Raw genomic sequence first — 16,733 nt, forward strand, 5'->3', positions numbered from 1 at the left:
TCAATTAGCCTAGAAAATGGAAACGATAGTAGAAAGTACCTTGTCATTTCATTACACCAATTTCTATTAACAATTCCATTAACCGGAATAGATTTCGCAATGAGAGGCCATTATCATACTTGGCAGTTTAGTCAAATCAAGAAAGGGCAAAGTTCCTTTGTGGCTATCATATACATTCCTTCCACTTTCAGTACAATGCGGAAAACTGTAGGAATGAGACAGAAAACGTAGGAAAAACGTACAGACAGTCGCCTCGGTGTGCGAACGATGCATTGACTGGTTGAGACTCCGCTGGATTGAATTGCTAGCAGAATTTTGCATAATCTCCCATAATGTCATCGATATCGATTTCAGTGCATTATACGACGGTGCTGCAATGAAATATATAGGATACGACGTTTCAGTATATAGGGTTACACTTTAAAGCTTATTTCAAAAATTCATTTCAAAAATCAAGAAAATGAGAAGAAGAACGGAATAAGCACTTCCTCTACGTAGAGTATTATTCTATATCGGCAATACGATAATTGAATTCAAAAGAAGAGTCACACTGTGAAATTTGGCCGTTTTGGGAAATGTTGAGCTCATTAAAGTAATTGAAATTTGAATTTTAGGTGGATTTTAAAATCACCTATTGTACTCAAATGGTCAATTGAAAAATAGACTTGCAGTTTTTATTTTTTGCTTTTTCATCGATGATTTCTTTCTTTCTTTTGTTTTTTTGAAATCTGACGTTTTCCTTTTTTTTTTGAAATCTGACAGTTAAGTTTATTGTTTGAGGCTATGAAGTTAAGGTCTAATTTGGAGAATACAATAATCTTTTTGAAATTCGTGTTTTCTTAGATACATGTTCAATAATTGTGTTGATATTTAATGTCTTTTGTTTCAAATTACAATGTGATGGATTATGTGATAATTTTGACTTTTCTAAATTTTCTACAAGAGATTAAAACAAGAGAAAAAATAGTTTACTATTGTTTAAAAGTTTTTATTATAATTTTTGCCATCTTCTTTATTTCATACTTACCAATAAGTTGCCACTTGGTTCCACGGAATTCGAGCAATAGTTGATGCTTACTAACTCCACCACCTACTCTCCACTGTTGTAACGTCGATGCGTGCTGCCGTTTAAGCACAAGTTTTGTTGATCCGTCGAGAAGACACAATTGAGCAGAAGAAAGGCAAAGCAGTCGAAGAGTCTGTCGGGAAAACCACTTTAAGAAGGAGAGAATACAATCTGTTCCAGAAAGGAACAAAAAATTAACTGAAGAGGTTTGATAACTGAATTCAAGATGCAAGAAAAAAACTTTGGTGGGTGATTGATTTTAGCATGCGCAATCAATTTTAAACTTCGTTTCAAAATATTGAATAAAAATGCAAAAAGACGAGTGATGTGTCAGAGAGTGAAAAATAAATTTTGAGAACGACGCAATTATGCGGTAACGCAACACATGAGCTTTGAGAGGTCTCTCAAGATGTCGCCTGATTCTTTGGTCAACGACACCGAAGATGTGCCTATAAATAAACAAGTTTGGAAGACCTTCTCGTTTTGCCTTATTTCGTGTCTGAAGTGACAAACGATGATAGGTAAACAAGTAAAAAGTGGAGGAAATTTTTAAAGATGTTTTTTCGGACAATTGAACAAGGCTTTTTTCAATGAAAAATATTTTGTGGTGTCATCTTGAGAAGTAGACAATACGTGAAGTGATTAGACTGAGAAAAGTGTTCTAACAAAACATTGTGTTTGTTCGGCAGTTTCTTTTTTACTGGTGAAAATCAATAATCAAAAAAAGGTAGCCGAAATTAATTGCCTGGCATCTGACTCATAACAAATGAAACCACGCGATCAAAAAATAAATGATAGGCCGATTTTGTGCGGAAATTATTAAAATATATTTTACTAACTTTCCAAAGTACTTTTTTTCTATCAGTAAATCTTAATTTTTGAACTTTTGAAAAAAAAAACATGATCACATAAACCAAATTGTTGTGGTAAAGTGTTATATTTCTAAAAGTGCTTATGGTATGCTCTAATTTAGAATATCACATTTAAAAAAACAGAACAAATTGCCCGAAAATAAAGGGCGAGAGAGTCACCTTGCTGATGTTTGAAGTGAGGAGTCTGCTAAGAACAAAGTCTCAGTACAATGCGTCCACTATTCGATACGCTAGGAGGGTAAGGCTCGAGTGCGTGTCAATATTACTCACTATCATTAGCGAAGCATTTTTAACAAATTTATTAGTTTTATATAGGTTAAGGTCTACTTAAAAATTTCGTTTCTCCAAAAATTTTTCAATGTTGTCGGAATGGAAACGTGAACTCATTTTTGTGACTTCAATGTTATTTTCTGAGCTAAAAGAAAACAAAAAATCTTAAGTGGGAACATGACTACCAATTGTTCTATAATGAAATTAAAAAAGAACACATTAATATTATGTATTGTATGTCTTTTTCCACTTTTGTGAACTAATTTTTTCAAACATCCTCTTAACCTGTTTCGCTATTTTATGTACTGTCCAGATCCAAATAGTGAGATTTTCCACAGAAAAATACAGTTCGTGCTTATCCCTGCAGTTAACCCTTTTTAAAATGGACCACGCACATATATAGGTATTTCCTTAAAAATACTATCATTTCTTCAATACTTTGTAGTTACTTCTCTCCTTTGATGTACTTTTTGATGTACTATTATTGTAATTTTTGTTTGATAAACTAATGAAGTTATGTTATATATTAGTAACACTTAACATTATTTTTATGCTTCATGAAACAGTAGAAAAATCAAATCGGTTATTGTCTTGCTCTACTTCGTAACACATAGTGAACAAGAAACAACGCTCTTCCGGGACTTATTAGAAAAACAAAGAAATTGTGAAAAACGGAGAGTGTCGAGTACAATGTTTGTTCAGCATTCTGATTTGGCGACGGCTTAGGAACGCCGAAGAAAGTTAGACAGTGTTTAGACTTGAGACCGGGATAGAAATGAGGCAATGAGTGAGGTCATGGAACATTGAACAACAACTTTTTCTAATACTGCACTTTTCAGTCGGATTTTTCTGGAAACATAAACAGAGTGGAAAACAGGCGGGAAGAAAGACATTAACATGGGCGAAATTGTTGAAATTTGAATATGACAAGAGAAAGAAAAAAAATTGAAAAGATCAAAACCAAACAGAAGAAGAAAAACTCACTTTTCTGAGTGTTCGTCCGTGAAGCAACTCTTTAACTTGAAAAACCTTACAACCAAATGCGGCTAGTTTTTTGGCGGTCTGAAAAAGCGTTTCTTGTGTATATAGACATTGTGAGTAAAGGAATAAAACCAATAAATTTTGTTATAGCAACTCGTAAACGCTCTCGTTACATCACATAGGTTGTACAAAGAGCAACACTGTGAAAAAGAAATTGAAATAATAAGTATGAGATGAGATTAACTTAGCAAGTTTGTGCAGGAAACATTTAATTCCTGCCTAATCTCGTTTTTCCCTAGCACATTAACTAGTTCCAGAAACAAACCTGAATGTACAATTTCTTCATGCCAATTTCACTTTCATAGACTTGACTATGGAACAATTTTCGCTTCCTCTCCTGAAAAAAAAGTATTATTTGAAGAAGGCATCCTGAGCGTGAAATACCTTGACCAGCTTGATAGTTCTACGATCACCACGTAGATCGACGGGAAGGCACTGAGCTTGCATCTGAAAACATGAATTACAAAAATAGAACCATGATTGAAAGCATTTTTACTGCACGTTTTTTAGTTTAAAGTGAACAAACCTCTTCTGACATTAAGCCGTCTGTGTTTGTGATACATCGCAGAAGAGTTGGAGTTCTTGATCTGTGCTGAATTTCCTCAACCACTGATTGTGCTCTACTAGCATTTGCCGATTCATTGGGAAATCTGGGTGGTGTGCAGTACAAGTTTTGATCAACTTCCCATGGAGTCACCATGATCTTTTGGGCGAGATCCCGGATTCGACCTGTCAAATCAACTTTCAATTTTAAACGATCATAACATCAAAAAAAACGGTTTCTCTAACACACTAATACTCCTCTCAGGAAAATATTACCAACATTTTTCAATTGGAGAATACATATTATTATCACGAATGTATCATTAAAAGAATTTCGATCAACGAAAAAATCTCTTACACAAAATTTCTAAGAATAAATGCTGACCGAGCGGGAAACTTATTTCATACATAGCAACATGACTTCTCTATTATCTTATAAAAAAGTAAAATAAAATGCACAGTACATATTTATTTTAACAAATAATCACTCACCAAACTGTCCTTTCAATAAATGTCTTCTAATTGTCTGGGTCCTTTTATTACTCGGCCACTGCTCTTCAACTGATAACTGAATACTTGCAAGGTATGCAGCCTCTTCCTTCGGGCATGGTAAACTTCCTGATATCACTTGGTCTTGAAACTGAAATAAGATCTTGTTAGATAAGTTTAAATTAGTCAACAATTTTACTTTATAAATTACAATATTCTTTCCTGTCTTGGGCTTGACAACCTTGTCAAATAACTTTTGATCTATCAAATAATTGATGGAAAACATCACATTTCTATAGTGACCATTATCAACGCAAGCAAAATTCAGCGAGTCTCCTATTCGGGAAACAATAGAATTACAGTAGCAAGTGAATTGAGATAGTTGATTTCTACAACAAGTTTCAAAGTTGTCTTCAATTGTCCAATAGTCAAATACAAAAAAGTTGCTGGTAGAGGGAAGGCGACGAAGAAGTTCAAAAATTTTTTCCTCGTTGGGGTCAATAGTAAGAATAGTGTAGTTGGGATTAACACGTTTTTTCTCATAGTTAGGACTAAGAGTTGACTTTTTCTTCCTTTTTTTAATTTTCTTGTTAATTTTCCGAAGAAGGTGATCAAAAATACAAGGGAGCATATTCGAATGTGCAGTAAGGAGGTTAGGTTGGAACGAGTGCACAGTAGGAGGTAATCAAAAGGAACTGATACGTCATGTCATGTTTTTTTTGTCTACTAAACGCAAATAGGTGAACAGAAAAACAACTAAATATAGAAGCACAAATAAACATCTAAACTATTTGTTGTAGATTGTCAACATAATGTATACCATTTTGTAATGATTCATATTTAGAAGCTCAGAATTAACCAAAACGTAAAGTATTTGAATGAGGATTAACGCAAATTTTTAGAAAAATGGGAATAGTTACCTAATGCATCCAATTTTGTCAACTTCTCCGCGCCACAGTTTGCGCAAATCAAATTGTATTAAATATTAAACTTAAGCACATTTTGAGTCGACAGGTACAAAAAACGTATTAATTTTCTATTTGTTTGTGCTCCTAGTCACTGTAATGTACCTACTCGATAAAAACGGCACAAATATGCAAAATATGGGAGTTGTTCAATAACATCAAATTTACAGTAGGAAACTTGTTTACAAAGTTTAAGATTTTGACTAAATATAGTTTTTTTTCCAAAACCATCCACAGGAACAATTTTTTTGAGAAGTTTCAAAGAGATTTACTTTTGAAATACTGGGTTTTGGCTATTTAGAGTCTTTGAAAAAAAAACACTAATTGAATGATCATGTTTACAACTTTAATTTGCATTTTAATTCATATTTTATTCATTGCACAAAAATAATGATTATAAAGAACTTTATTGAAAATTGAATTAACTACTTAAAGAATAAATGAATAAGTTATTTAACTGGGAAAACATTATCCGAGTTAATCATTGTAGAGGTTAGAATCATTTCACTTATTTGTCGGGCCAGTTCATCTACATTGTGAAATTTCTCATCGGATATTTTCACAATTCTGACTTCACTTTTCCTGTCAGGGAATAACAAATCTTTCAGAGTATTCCGAGTCACAGTCCGCATTTGTGCGAGAAAATCTTCATGAGTTATTGATGTTCTCTTGCATTCGTAGTTAGTTGTATTACTATTCCGTCTACCAGCCACTGTCCTTGTTGCGAACCATTTTCGAAGTGAACTCTTTCGCCTGATTGCTGCTTTGATTTGATCCATATTCTGAATCTTTGGCATCGACTTTGATCGTTTGATTTTAGCAGTCAATAGTTTTGCTTCCGGAAAGAACGATCCAATATGAAGGGATCGACGAGGCGCTCGATGTTCTCTTGAAGGTGACATTATTGCTGTAAGTTAACACACTACATTCATGAAACAACACAAACAAAAATAATTAGGATCAAGGAAGGCAGTTAAGACTTGAAACTACTGGATTTGGTCTTTTGGTTTCTGGAAATTTGATTTCAACCACCACAACCACAAAACAATAACAACTGAAAAAAGTTGGTCAGACGATGCGGCAATTATTGGGATTTAAATGCATTTTTTAGTCAACCGAACATCAAATTCTCAATTGTTGTCCTCTTTAAAAGATTTTAAGTATAACAAATAAAAAGGGCTTACCAATTGAAGAATGTTCATTATAGTTGGAAATAAACTCTTCTAGGTTTCGAACAGTACCATCTGTAGGGACTTTCACCTCAACAATGGGCAGCGTGGTTTCAGAATCGGAATCAACAAATTCTGTGTCCGTATCCGGTGACGTTTCCGTAACAGTTTGGAAAACATTCACCTCGCCTTCATCGAGCAATTCTTGAATAGATGGCAAGTTTCGGAGGTCTCTTCGAGGTGGTCCATACGGATATAATGCTCCAATTGTTGCTCGTCGCACCAGCTCTGATATACCTCGATGCAAGATTTTTGTCTTTGATTTAGACTTCACCTCGCGATCCATGATAGCAAAAGTAACAGTAGCCAAAATGTGAAAAGTAGGGAAAACGGTTGAAACATGAATCAGAAATATCATAAAACAAACAAAAAACTTTGAAAAGAAACAATTTCGTTGTTCTATTATACACGCGCGCTAAACCTGAACAATACACATTGGTTTCATTACTTACTTCCAGATACTCGTCATTAATTTGTTCATTATTTTCTGCCGTCGTTGGTTCCTCTTCTTCTACATGAGTACTGACTACATGAATTATTTCGGCACACCAATTCTTGACAGTTGGATGTTGAGGAGAGTTTAGGATTTGACGAAGAACATCCGCACATTCCTTCATTGTAGAAACCACATTGTCATTTCTAGAAAAAAGGGCTGTACGGATTAAAAACAAATACAATTCACCTTTTCGTGTAAACATTCAAAAGGTTCAAGATGAGCTGTCGAACACATTGAAAATCCGGATTCATCTCTGTCATACTTGCTAAATGAAGTGGACTTTCTCTATCAGGTACTCTCAGACTGTCTCCTGAAGATCTTGACAAAGCTCTCCTAGGTATTGGTATTCTAGTTCCTATAGTAGATGCACGTTTTCTCAAAACAAAACTGAACAAAAATGGCCCAGAGTTATCCGAAGCAATACTCGTCCCTCCAGAAAATGTTGATAACCTCAAGCCAACACTGGATCTGGACGACCTTTGACTCATTACCGATGAAGCACGGCTGGACCATCCTCCCAATGATGTTTCTGCAAAAAACAAAAAATAACTTCCCATGCCGGGAATCGAACCCGGGCCGCGTGGGTGAAAACCACGAATCCTAACCACTAGACCACATGGGATGGCGTTACACGCTCTCTCTAACGAAGTACTTGTAACAGAGTGAAAAGAGGAGAGGCACATAAACTTTCGTTCTCTGCAACCCTCCACAAAACTTTTTAATCACTCACCGTCGGAGCTTTTTCGGCTTCCACCAATTTGACCACTGAGAAGTAATGGGGCACAATCAGATACTTCACTTCCTGATAATTCTGGTGAGTTTACAAAGTATCCAAATTCAAATTGAGAGAGAGCTGAGGGCCGACGAATTTCAATTAAAGGAAGGCCGGGGATTGCTTGTGGGCTGCTCGGCCGTCTTGTGTCCAAAAGCATTGTGGTTCCTTCTTCTAACGAGTTTCCAGTTAGAGGTCCCGGTGATCTAAGAAATACAATTTGAAGGTTCATTGAGACTTGAAACCAAGTTTTCCATAAATAACTTGTTTTCTAACTTGTTTATAAGAAGCACACCTTGGCGGACTTGCACCTTGAATTTCTAGTTCTGGGAGGTAAACGTATCCTAAAGTTCGTGGTCCCATCTTCGAGTCATTTGAATCTTGTTGCCCATTGCTTCGATACGTCAATCTTTGCGCTTCGCGTCTCGTCAACGGATAATTTTGAAGTTTTCTTGTGAACTCAAGAACAGCATCACTTCCACTTGTATTACTCTCATTAGAGTCTCCTGAAATAATAATTTTAATTAAAATAACATGTATTTATCAGAAGGGTAAATGACAAACACATCTGGTTAACAAAGTAATTTTCAAATAACAATAACCTTGAGATAGGGCTAAAATTGGTCTAAACTTAGAAGCGAGTGCGATCTGCAAGAACCACGTTACAAAACAGAGTGAAATTTTGAAACGCGCAATTTTTTCAGTTACCAGCTCTACAATCTAGCAAGCGGGCACTATTTAGGTTATGGGGTTTCGACTAAAAAATATAACATTCAAAAGCTAGAAAAGTGCGCGAAACTTTTTGAAACAACTTTTAAATATGGTATTGTGGCACCAGAGCGATCGCTACGTGAATACTACAAGAACACAAAGGTGGGGCAACGTTAAAACATTGTAGAGATGCTTTATCGGTTCCTCATTTAACAAAGAAAGAAGAGCGGAAAATTGAAGATACACTGAAAATACCGAACACAGATTTGAAAACGGTGACCACTAATCGGCAATGTGTTATTGACAGAGCGATCGTTTTGGCGTCACAGTAAAAATGCCACAAAATTATATCATTCTCACATTAAATATAGTATTATAAATTTTAAACACCAGGCTATGTTTCAATTTTCTATGATCGCATGCTAATGTTAGAAAGATCGTAAGAAATACAGAATTTTAAGGAAATTCCGAGTGAAATGTGAGTAATGATTGAGTTGTAGAGGCAAAAATGAATATCACAACAAAAAGTCACTGTGCGGTAAAGTGGATTCACTTCTCGATGTCCTCTTGCATGGATCAGTTCCCATCCGACTTCGGAATAATGATTGAATGTATTTTGGCAAGTGTTTCTGAACAGATGAAGACGAGGAGTTGGTTTTCTTGGAACGATTCGACCCGCTACTTGTATCTGTTCCCAGCCTGGAAAATAATTTTTTTGAAAAAGAAATCATTCATTGGCGCTCAAAATATGTAGAATAAATTGGAACTATCAGAGGCTAGTCACGTTATGAGAAAATATGAAAATATGAAAATGAAGATATTTGCGTTCAAAAATAATACGAATTTCTTGTTACCTTTTCCTCCGTTCTCGATTTTTGATATCTTTTGCTCCGGAACTGAGTCGTTTTGGCCTGATAATCTCTACTGAACTAGATCGTCTGATATGCACTCTCTTTGACGCACGAGATCCCTGATCAACACGCAAGTAATTTTTGTCCCGTTTGCTATCTTCTCGCCTATCAAAAGATTTAGATTTACCAAAGTTTCTGGAATAAGCAAGCCTGTTGAAAGCAGCCAAAACCAAAACACAACGACAACAAACCTGTTGTTTCCAAGACTGCAGCTAGAATGAGCTCTCGGATCCGTGATTGGTTTGTAAACATGATCCACCACAGCAACCCTCTTTTTTGTGACTAATCCAAGATCCCATGACAACTTATGAAGAAGTAGACGGAGAAGTAGAACCGAATCAAGTACCAGTCCAAGTTTGCATAAATGAGCTTCAAGTTGTTCCAATGAGATCAAAATTTGGCACCCAAGTTGTGTAAGTTTCTCTGCATTTTTTTCGTTAATACTTTTCTGTTCAGCCTGATTTGGTAGGACAGCGGGTGGAGATCCTGCACTGGGCGATTCTTCAGTTATTGGTTCACTTGCTGATAGGTGTTGACTCTGACGTACAAGCTGAAAACACTGCGTTTATTTGTACTTCAAATAAAAATATTGTTTAATGAAGTTTCCTAAAAAATTAATCTTTTTCATAATAAAATTATATATCTCTATATTAAAAGTAATCTCAAAGGCTATGACATTGAGTGTGTTCTAAAACAATCCAGAACTTATAAATCCAGAACTTATAGAACTTATAAAAAAAGGCCTAATCAAATTAATTAAATTACTAATCCCTGTACCTCAGCAACTTCTGCCAACACTTTTAACAGAACACCTTCCACTGAAACTGCTGATCTTGAAAATGTACTTCGGCTGCGCGGTGTGGCACATGTCTCACAAATGTAGTCGTCCTCGTTTTGTTGACTCCCGCTTTTTGCAGATGGCTCAAACGCTGAAATTGTTCGTATTTTGTACACTAACAACAATTTTTGATCTGAAAATCTAAAATTGAATTCACTTACTCATCATGTTGAACAGATTGACTCGACTTCCTACTCGATCACCCATTCCAACGTACACTAAAACTCTAGCAGCATGGTACTTTACAAAAGTTCCATATTTAGTGCTGTGATTAGTGTAGTACCAATCATCTGCTGGGAGTAGCATTTGAATCAAGACGTCGTCAATTTGAATGTCTATCAAAGTTGTGTGGGTAGATGGATCTAACGCTATAAGAGCTAGAACTTGAAGTAAAAGACATAAGAGTTGAGGTTCCAAAGTTGGTTCTAACAAAGCTACCAAGCTTCTGAGCTGATGTCGTTCAGACAACCGACTTCGAAATTTTCTGTAAAATTTTTTGATCTCATCAAATTTCATTTTCTCATCAAATTACTTTGCGTGTGTTAAGAATAGCAATAATCTGGCCACCAATATCTGTGTACAATGAGCACAACACTGCCTCCATCGATGAGCCGGACTACAAACAGATCTTGACCCTACTTCCCGGTTTTGCATTGTTATCGCGTTGTGCAAGGCCACAATGACTAAAATGGAAAACATCTTGTTTTTAGTGTAAATTTTTGAATGTTTGCAAGCAAGCAAACAACACACAAACCCTGGCTTGGATCCATTTCGCTGAAAGAATTCATTAAGTCGGACTTGTGTCGAGTTGGTGCCACCGTAGGAGAAGGTAATAACGATTGGTCTCTAGAAAACAGAAGGCTGTTATTAAATGTTGAATGTGACTAGGTATTACTTATAGCCAGCTCCGTAAATGAAAACATGATCGACAGTTGAGTTTTGGTCTGCATTTGAGTTGAAAGATTCGCCAGCTGAAATAAATGTGTTTTGAAAAAAACTTGAAGCTTCGTCTCGGTGTTTCATTTGAATTTGGGGAATGTTATATTTATTTATTTTGTTACCCAACATATCAAAAATAAAAAACATACATGGAGTTGGTGGTTCGTCGGAATCAAATGCATGGCATCGGTTCAAAATTCTTGAAGAATGAAAGACAACGTCGTTGAATGCGAACAAATCATGTACTAAACCAGCATCAATAATCTGAAAAAAATTTCCAAGTTCTAATTCCCCTTTCCTACACAGAGCTCACTTTATTCAACGTGTTCAGTGCTGAGAATTGTCGGCTCGTTCCACTTTTCTGCAGAAATGTAAAACAAAACGTGGCAATTTGGCTGAGCAGCCAGGTGAGATGGAGTTTCTTCTGCTTTTTGTAGGTTGGTGTCGAAGACTCGTACTCCTCAATCGCTGTCTAAAGTATTCAGTGGTCTATTAATCGGTTGTGACATGAAACTTACATGAATCATTTTATGTAGTAGGCCACCCATGTGTGCATCGAATTGATCACGATCAACGCTTGACGGGGTGTTCTCCATTTGGGTTGCAAATTTTGACAATGAATTCTTAAAACGAGAGTGGGGTGTGGAAACTCACAACTAAAATAAAAACATACCCTAAAAGTTTTCAGCTGTTTGCGTTCAATTTTTTAAAATTCTAAAGAATAGTGCGCGAGTACATAAATTGCATTTTAGGCTAAGTTCTAGTACATATTTTTAGTTCATATAATATTTTCTATCAACAATTGAATAATAAATAAACAAAAAATTCCATTTCTGCTAAATTGTATAATTTCTCTAATGAAATTTGAACTTTACGGAATTCATAAAACTTGGGTTTCCTTATTATAAAAATTATACATTTTTTCAAAGATCACTTACCACGATGTTATCTAGACATTCTGGATTACATGCCATCTTCTTCAGCAATTCCCATGCTTGTTCCCAACTGACGCAGTCAATTACAGGATCTGCAGGTACACGAATACAGGAATGAAATCGTTTTTCAGATAAACTTTTCGAGTCGGACCTCAACACCACGTTTCGCCACATATTGTGATGAATAGCAAAAGGATGCGGCAGCTGGTGGTGGTGAGGGATTCTAACAATTCTAACTTTGCGTCCCGCCATTAATCCCTATTTTCGCACACATCTTTTAGGGGTCTCTAACGTGGAACCAAAATCATTTTGGAAAGGAGCCCTAAGCTTTGTCATAAACTGACGTAAGATTAACGTGGGGTACCAAGAAAAACCTGCATATAAAAATATCGGATAAACTGGCTTACGCAACAAGAGGGATGGGTAAATTAAATTTTTCCACATTACTAGTGGATAAAGAAACAAAAAGAAATTAAGGGACGGACATCCTATTTTGTTTTAGACAAATTGATTTGTTCCTTGGTGAAGAGGGCAAAGTTTTTTTACTTTCTATTGAAACTTTCGAATAGTAGATTCAAATTTCTGAATTCTTGAGAGACACAATTTAGAATTAACTAAAAAACAAAAGTAACTTTATCAAATATAATGAAGCTTTCTTTAACAACAGTCACCAACTTTCAGAAAGTGCTACAGTTTTTTATCCTCAAAAGTTTGTAATTTTTAACACTTTTGACTACGAATTCGAAAACGCGTTAATCTTTTGAATTCGAAGTAGCACGATATTTGCTAGCTTGAAATTTCACATCTTTCGAAATTAATCAAAAGTGTAGAAGCGTAGCAACACATTTAAGATTGGAAAGTTGAAAAGCAAAGAAGAAAAAGAGGAAAAAAGTGTTTGTGCGCGAAACGCAAAACAAGGGGGTTTGAAATGAAGCAAGCGGGCAAAAAGAAAAAAGGGGGAAAGTGATAAGGGGAGGGTTTTGGAATAAATATGCAAAGAAAACAAAAAGCAAAATCGGTTTCAAAACAGGAACACTTACATTCTTTCACGTTTCGGCTTTTTCTGTGAAGTTGAAGCGACACCAATGATTTTCGTCGTGCACATTCTTTTGCTGATGAGGTTTCCAGCATGCTACACGTTGAGACACTTGCTGCAGCAGACGGTTTTGGGCTCAATGGAGCTTTTGACAGTGATCGTTCTCCTTGGGAAACTGAACAGAAAAACCAAACACTAAGCAACTTAAAAATCAGGTCAGCGGTGCCTAGGGAAGTGCTTTTGGGCGAACCAAGTATCTGCCGTCTCAAAGAAAAATATAAGACGGAGAACACGTATAAATCAAATTATGAAGTCATCCGGGTAGCACTTATATAAGAAAAAAATGAAGACGGAAAAAACAGAACAAAAACTCTTGTTACTTTGAGTTGCAAGTAGATTTGAGCTGTGAAGAGAAAGTCTCCGAAAGATATCTAATATACATTTCTGTGATACATGACACTTTTTCTCCTTCTCTGACACTCACCATTGTCAACTTGTAGTCTATTCCAGTTTTTGGCTGATGGTCCCGGTGTAGATCGAGATGGTGGTTCACAATCACCCGAGCACGCATTTTTGAAAAGCTCTTCAACGCAAGTTTGTTGAAGTTTCTTCAGCTCTGGAGCAAGATCAAGAGGGCATATTCCGCGCATGTTCTTTTGTTCAATTCTGGAAACGGTTACGAAAATGTAATTAAAAAACAAAAACTTTAAAATTCAAACTATGAGTTTTAATGGATTTGATATCTAAGAATAACATTTCGTAATTTTTAGTGTGCAGAATTTTTGCTTGGGTTAATTTGCTTTGTATTAAACATTTCTGATTGGTCATATTTTCATGTATGTACGAAAATGAAACAAATGCATTGAAGTACTAGAACATTTGAATGCGAAAAGACAATAATTAAAATTGGCTTTTAAAAAATTAAAAATATACGTTTGTTTCAGTTTTCAGATAATAACAACGGAAGATGTCATTTCAAGTAAATACTAAGAATTGAAAATGCTTTTCAATCATAATTGTTCTTGTAAAAAAACTATAATTAATAAACTAAACGAACACTTTTTTACATTATGAAATATTTTTATACAACCTTTACGGCTTATTACGTATTTTTTATTGGTTATAAAAATGGGACAAACTTTAAACCTACTTGAACTTAAAAAGAATGTACTCTCAACTTACTGAGCTCCAAAGAAAATGAGCGTGTGCAGGCAAGGCCAAGACAGAGGTGATTCTCGTACGGCTAGCATCAACGGCGTGTTGCCATCTTCATCACCTACAATCATTATTTATTCAATAATTTTTATTCCATTTTTTTGGTCAGGTTATTGATGAAAACGGGATGATCATTAAATATTAGGGGCGCCTATTTATCATGAATGTATCATCTGAAACAAGTGAGTGATAGAAACATCGGAATTTCATGAAATAGGCGCAGGATAAACTATTTGATAAAAGTTTAAAACTAACTTGTTATTTGAGTAATGTTATTTGATAAAAATCATTATTTTATAACTTAAAAAAACATGTTGGATAATCTGTTCATTCAATTCGCTGGGATTATTAAATGAAAAAATGCTTTAAGGTTTCTTTTTCGTACCTAAATTAACATCTCCTCCGTAGGCAATCAACAATGCTATCAATTCGCTGGACTGTGATCTGACTGCCACACCAAGCGGTGTTTGATCCACGATTGACACAACCCTCAGTTGAGAGCACGTCGAACACAATTCTGGCGTCATTGAATGAGTTCTGAAACGATTCGAGATAGATAAATATATGACCCTTATCTGATATTCCTATCACGAAACCTTGTTCGACAAGGATGTAAACGTGTGTACTTTGAAGATTTTCGGTGATCTAGAATGTGTGGGCTCTCTCACCTCGGAATGATCGAAGTCAGTGGAATATTCCCAGTCGCCGTGCAATTTCCCTTACAGTGACACGATGCGGGAGTATTGGGATCGTAGCCGTTTTTAAGCAAAAGTTCCACTATATCTCGTTGTTTATGAGCCACAGCCATGTGCAACGTGTTCATCATAGCACACGTGGATCTGAATAATACAGGAAAATTGATAACGTACAGTTGAACAGAACATATTTAAAAGGAAAAGTTTGGTTTCTCAGTGATCGCAACGATTGGGAACGTGTGAAAGTTGAACACTTTGCAAAAAAAAATAGCACCGACTGATATTTTTTTATAAACTTGAATCTTTGATTGTATACTGACCTCAGGTATTCTCTTTTTCAGTTTAAAAAAATAATTGCAAAATAAAAAGTCCTTGCCAAACATAAAACATGGAACATGGAACGTAGTCAAACAATTATTGATTGAGGAAAATACGAATGTAGAGCGTTTTATTGATGCTACCCCATTATATTATGGTCTTGAACACTGATGTACGTAGGAAAATACACATTTCATAAGAGGAATTAAAGGTCCAACAATTTTTAAATATTTTGTGTTGTGAACTGCACTAATATTTAAAGCTTAAATAAATTCACTAAAACAAAAGTTTTGAATAATTCAGTACACATCCGCGTTTTGTTTTTGACAACTACTGAATGTCTGAAAAGTTCACTTTTTTAAAGGTGCAATTTTTGCACGACAACACATATAGAAAATACATGGTTCAAATTATAGCTTCAGAAACTAAAACTAAAATTAATTATAGATATATACTTGAACAAAAATAAAAATGGTTTTCTAATTACTTTGTGATGGGTTTTTCTGAAATTCAACTTAAACATAAAAACGTCTCAAAGTGAATACAAAATTTGACTTGACTCTCGCAAGTCCTTTCTAACAGCATATGTGACGCACAATTTTGATCTGAGTTTTCAGTTTCTTGGCCGGATTTCTCATGAATAAATTGTTTCCGAGTATCTACATATAAACATGACCCCACCTTCCTCCGGAATGTGTGGACACCGTACTACTGGCATTGGAACGTCGGTGTGCCCCCGCACCGTGTCTACGTTGAGCAAGATCCGTCAATGTGTTTGTGCTACCTGAAAAAGAAAAATGAAGATGAAGAGAAGCCGTGCCAAAGGCTCATCAATTCATTTCGGGACCCTCCCCCCCCCCCAACTTCTATGAATTACCAATTGACGGAGATGTTGACATTGGTTGTTTTGAACTATGCGCAGTGAGCAACCTTTCCACCAAGTTCACATCTTCATAATGTATTGCCTAAAATGTATTTTTTATAATCAAAGATAATATCAACAAAAATAACTTCAAAACTAAATGCATTTGAATAAGAGATTAACTCGAAAATTTGAAAAAAAAGTAGCAATAAGAAAAAATTGCAGTCTACATGCGTTGAGCTGAATAGTAGAAATGTCAATTAGAAAAATGCGAAGGAGATGAACAAGAACACGAGAGAAGGCAGTAACAGAGAAAAGGACACAAGTCATCAAGAATTTGAAAGTTGTACGAACATTTCACATTGCTCAAAAAGCCAAAGTACATTTGTCAAGTGCTGCTTTTCAAACATATAAAAGTTTTAAAACATGTAGTTAAACGCTCAGTGTGCCTTTATCAAATGACAAAAATTTTGAATTCTTATATAGAACTGTGAATAAATAATTATTAGTGGATAAACTCGAGTAAAACA

General features: G+C 35.4%; 2 protein-coding genes and 5 non-coding genes across 13 annotated transcripts in view; 4 read left to right on the top strand and 3 right to left on the bottom strand.

Annotated features, from left to right (window-relative positions):
* plc-1 overlaps window positions 1–16,733 on the bottom strand; it is a gene marked incomplete at both ends in the record, with an annotated part of 43,794 nt that overhangs the window by 18,949 nt on the left and 8,112 nt on the right. Inside the window, 30 exons of one of the 7 annotated variants that reach the window (NM_001373493.2) lie at window positions 243–371; window positions 1,028–1,199; window positions 3,193–3,270; window positions 3,515–3,586; window positions 3,634–3,696; window positions 3,776–3,978; window positions 4,285–4,432; window positions 6,928–7,114; window positions 7,158–7,500; window positions 7,702–7,949; window positions 8,039–8,249; window positions 9,008–9,153; window positions 9,309–9,470; window positions 9,557–9,915; window positions 10,143–10,294; window positions 10,365–10,687; window positions 10,736–10,886; window positions 10,958–11,049; window positions 11,099–11,174; window positions 11,292–11,406; window positions 11,456–11,614; window positions 11,661–11,765; window positions 12,081–12,169; window positions 13,118–13,288; window positions 13,598–13,779; window positions 14,296–14,389; window positions 14,714–14,865; window positions 14,997–15,167; window positions 16,023–16,125; window positions 16,219–16,306. In NM_001373493.2, the coding sequence (NP_001360636.1) occupies window positions 243–371; window positions 1,028–1,199; window positions 3,193–3,270; window positions 3,515–3,586; window positions 3,634–3,696; window positions 3,776–3,978; window positions 4,285–4,432; window positions 6,928–7,114; window positions 7,158–7,500; window positions 7,702–7,949; window positions 8,039–8,249; window positions 9,008–9,153; window positions 9,309–9,470; window positions 9,557–9,915; window positions 10,143–10,294; window positions 10,365–10,687; window positions 10,736–10,886; window positions 10,958–11,049; window positions 11,099–11,174; window positions 11,292–11,406; window positions 11,456–11,614; window positions 11,661–11,765; window positions 12,081–12,169; window positions 13,118–13,288; window positions 13,598–13,779; window positions 14,296–14,389; window positions 14,714–14,865; window positions 14,997–15,167; window positions 16,023–16,125; window positions 16,219–16,306 (4,744 nt within the window). Of the gene's footprint in view, window positions 1–242; window positions 372–1,027; window positions 1,200–3,192; window positions 3,271–3,514; window positions 3,587–3,633; window positions 3,697–3,775; window positions 3,979–4,284; window positions 4,433–6,927; window positions 7,115–7,157; window positions 7,501–7,701; window positions 7,950–8,038; window positions 8,250–8,986; window positions 9,154–9,308; window positions 9,501–9,556; window positions 9,916–10,142; window positions 10,295–10,364; window positions 10,688–10,735; window positions 10,887–10,957; window positions 11,050–11,098; window positions 11,175–11,291; window positions 11,407–11,455; window positions 11,615–11,660; window positions 11,766–12,080; window positions 12,170–13,117; window positions 13,289–13,597; window positions 13,780–14,295; window positions 14,390–14,713; window positions 14,866–14,996; window positions 15,168–16,022; window positions 16,126–16,218; window positions 16,307–16,733 lie in introns of all 7 variants that reach the window. The other 6 variants (NM_001373494.2, NM_001373495.2, NM_001373489.2 and 3 more) reach the window with 6 other exon arrangements.
* On the top strand, window positions 4,578–4,798 carry F31B12.7. The gene has a single exon (NR_072039.1). It is a non-coding gene; the product is annotated as an Unclassified non-coding RNA F31B12.7 (non-coding RNA).
* Window positions 5,637–6,806, bottom strand: F31B12.3 (uncharacterized protein). Its single transcript, NM_001270185.2, has 2 exons — window positions 6,431–6,806; window positions 5,637–6,153 (listed from the first exon to the last, which is right to left on the bottom strand). Exons 1-2 carry the CDS (start codon window positions 6,759–6,761, stop codon window positions 5,696–5,698), a joined length of 789 nt encoding a protein of 262 aa, NP_001257114.1. The 5' UTR covers window positions 6,762–6,806; the 3' UTR covers window positions 5,637–5,695.
* Window positions 6,922–7,063, top strand: F31B12.9. The gene has a single exon (NR_072040.1). It is a non-coding gene; the product is annotated as an Unclassified non-coding RNA F31B12.9 (non-coding RNA).
* Window positions 7,492–7,649, top strand: F31B12.6. Its single transcript, NR_072041.1, has one exon. It is a non-coding gene; the product is annotated as an Unclassified non-coding RNA F31B12.6 (non-coding RNA).
* On the bottom strand, window positions 7,522–7,593 carry F31B12.t1. Its single transcript has one exon. It is a non-coding gene; the product is annotated as a tRNA-Glu (tRNA).
* C05A9.7 lies at window positions 16,165–16,313 on the top strand. Its single transcript, NR_072042.1, has one exon. It is a non-coding gene; the product is annotated as an Unclassified non-coding RNA C05A9.7 (non-coding RNA).

Source organism: Caenorhabditis elegans, chromosome X (assembly GCF_000002985.6).
Source record: "Caenorhabditis elegans chromosome X".
Lineage (NCBI taxonomy): Eukaryota > Metazoa > Nematoda > Chromadorea > Rhabditida > Rhabditidae > Caenorhabditis > Caenorhabditis elegans.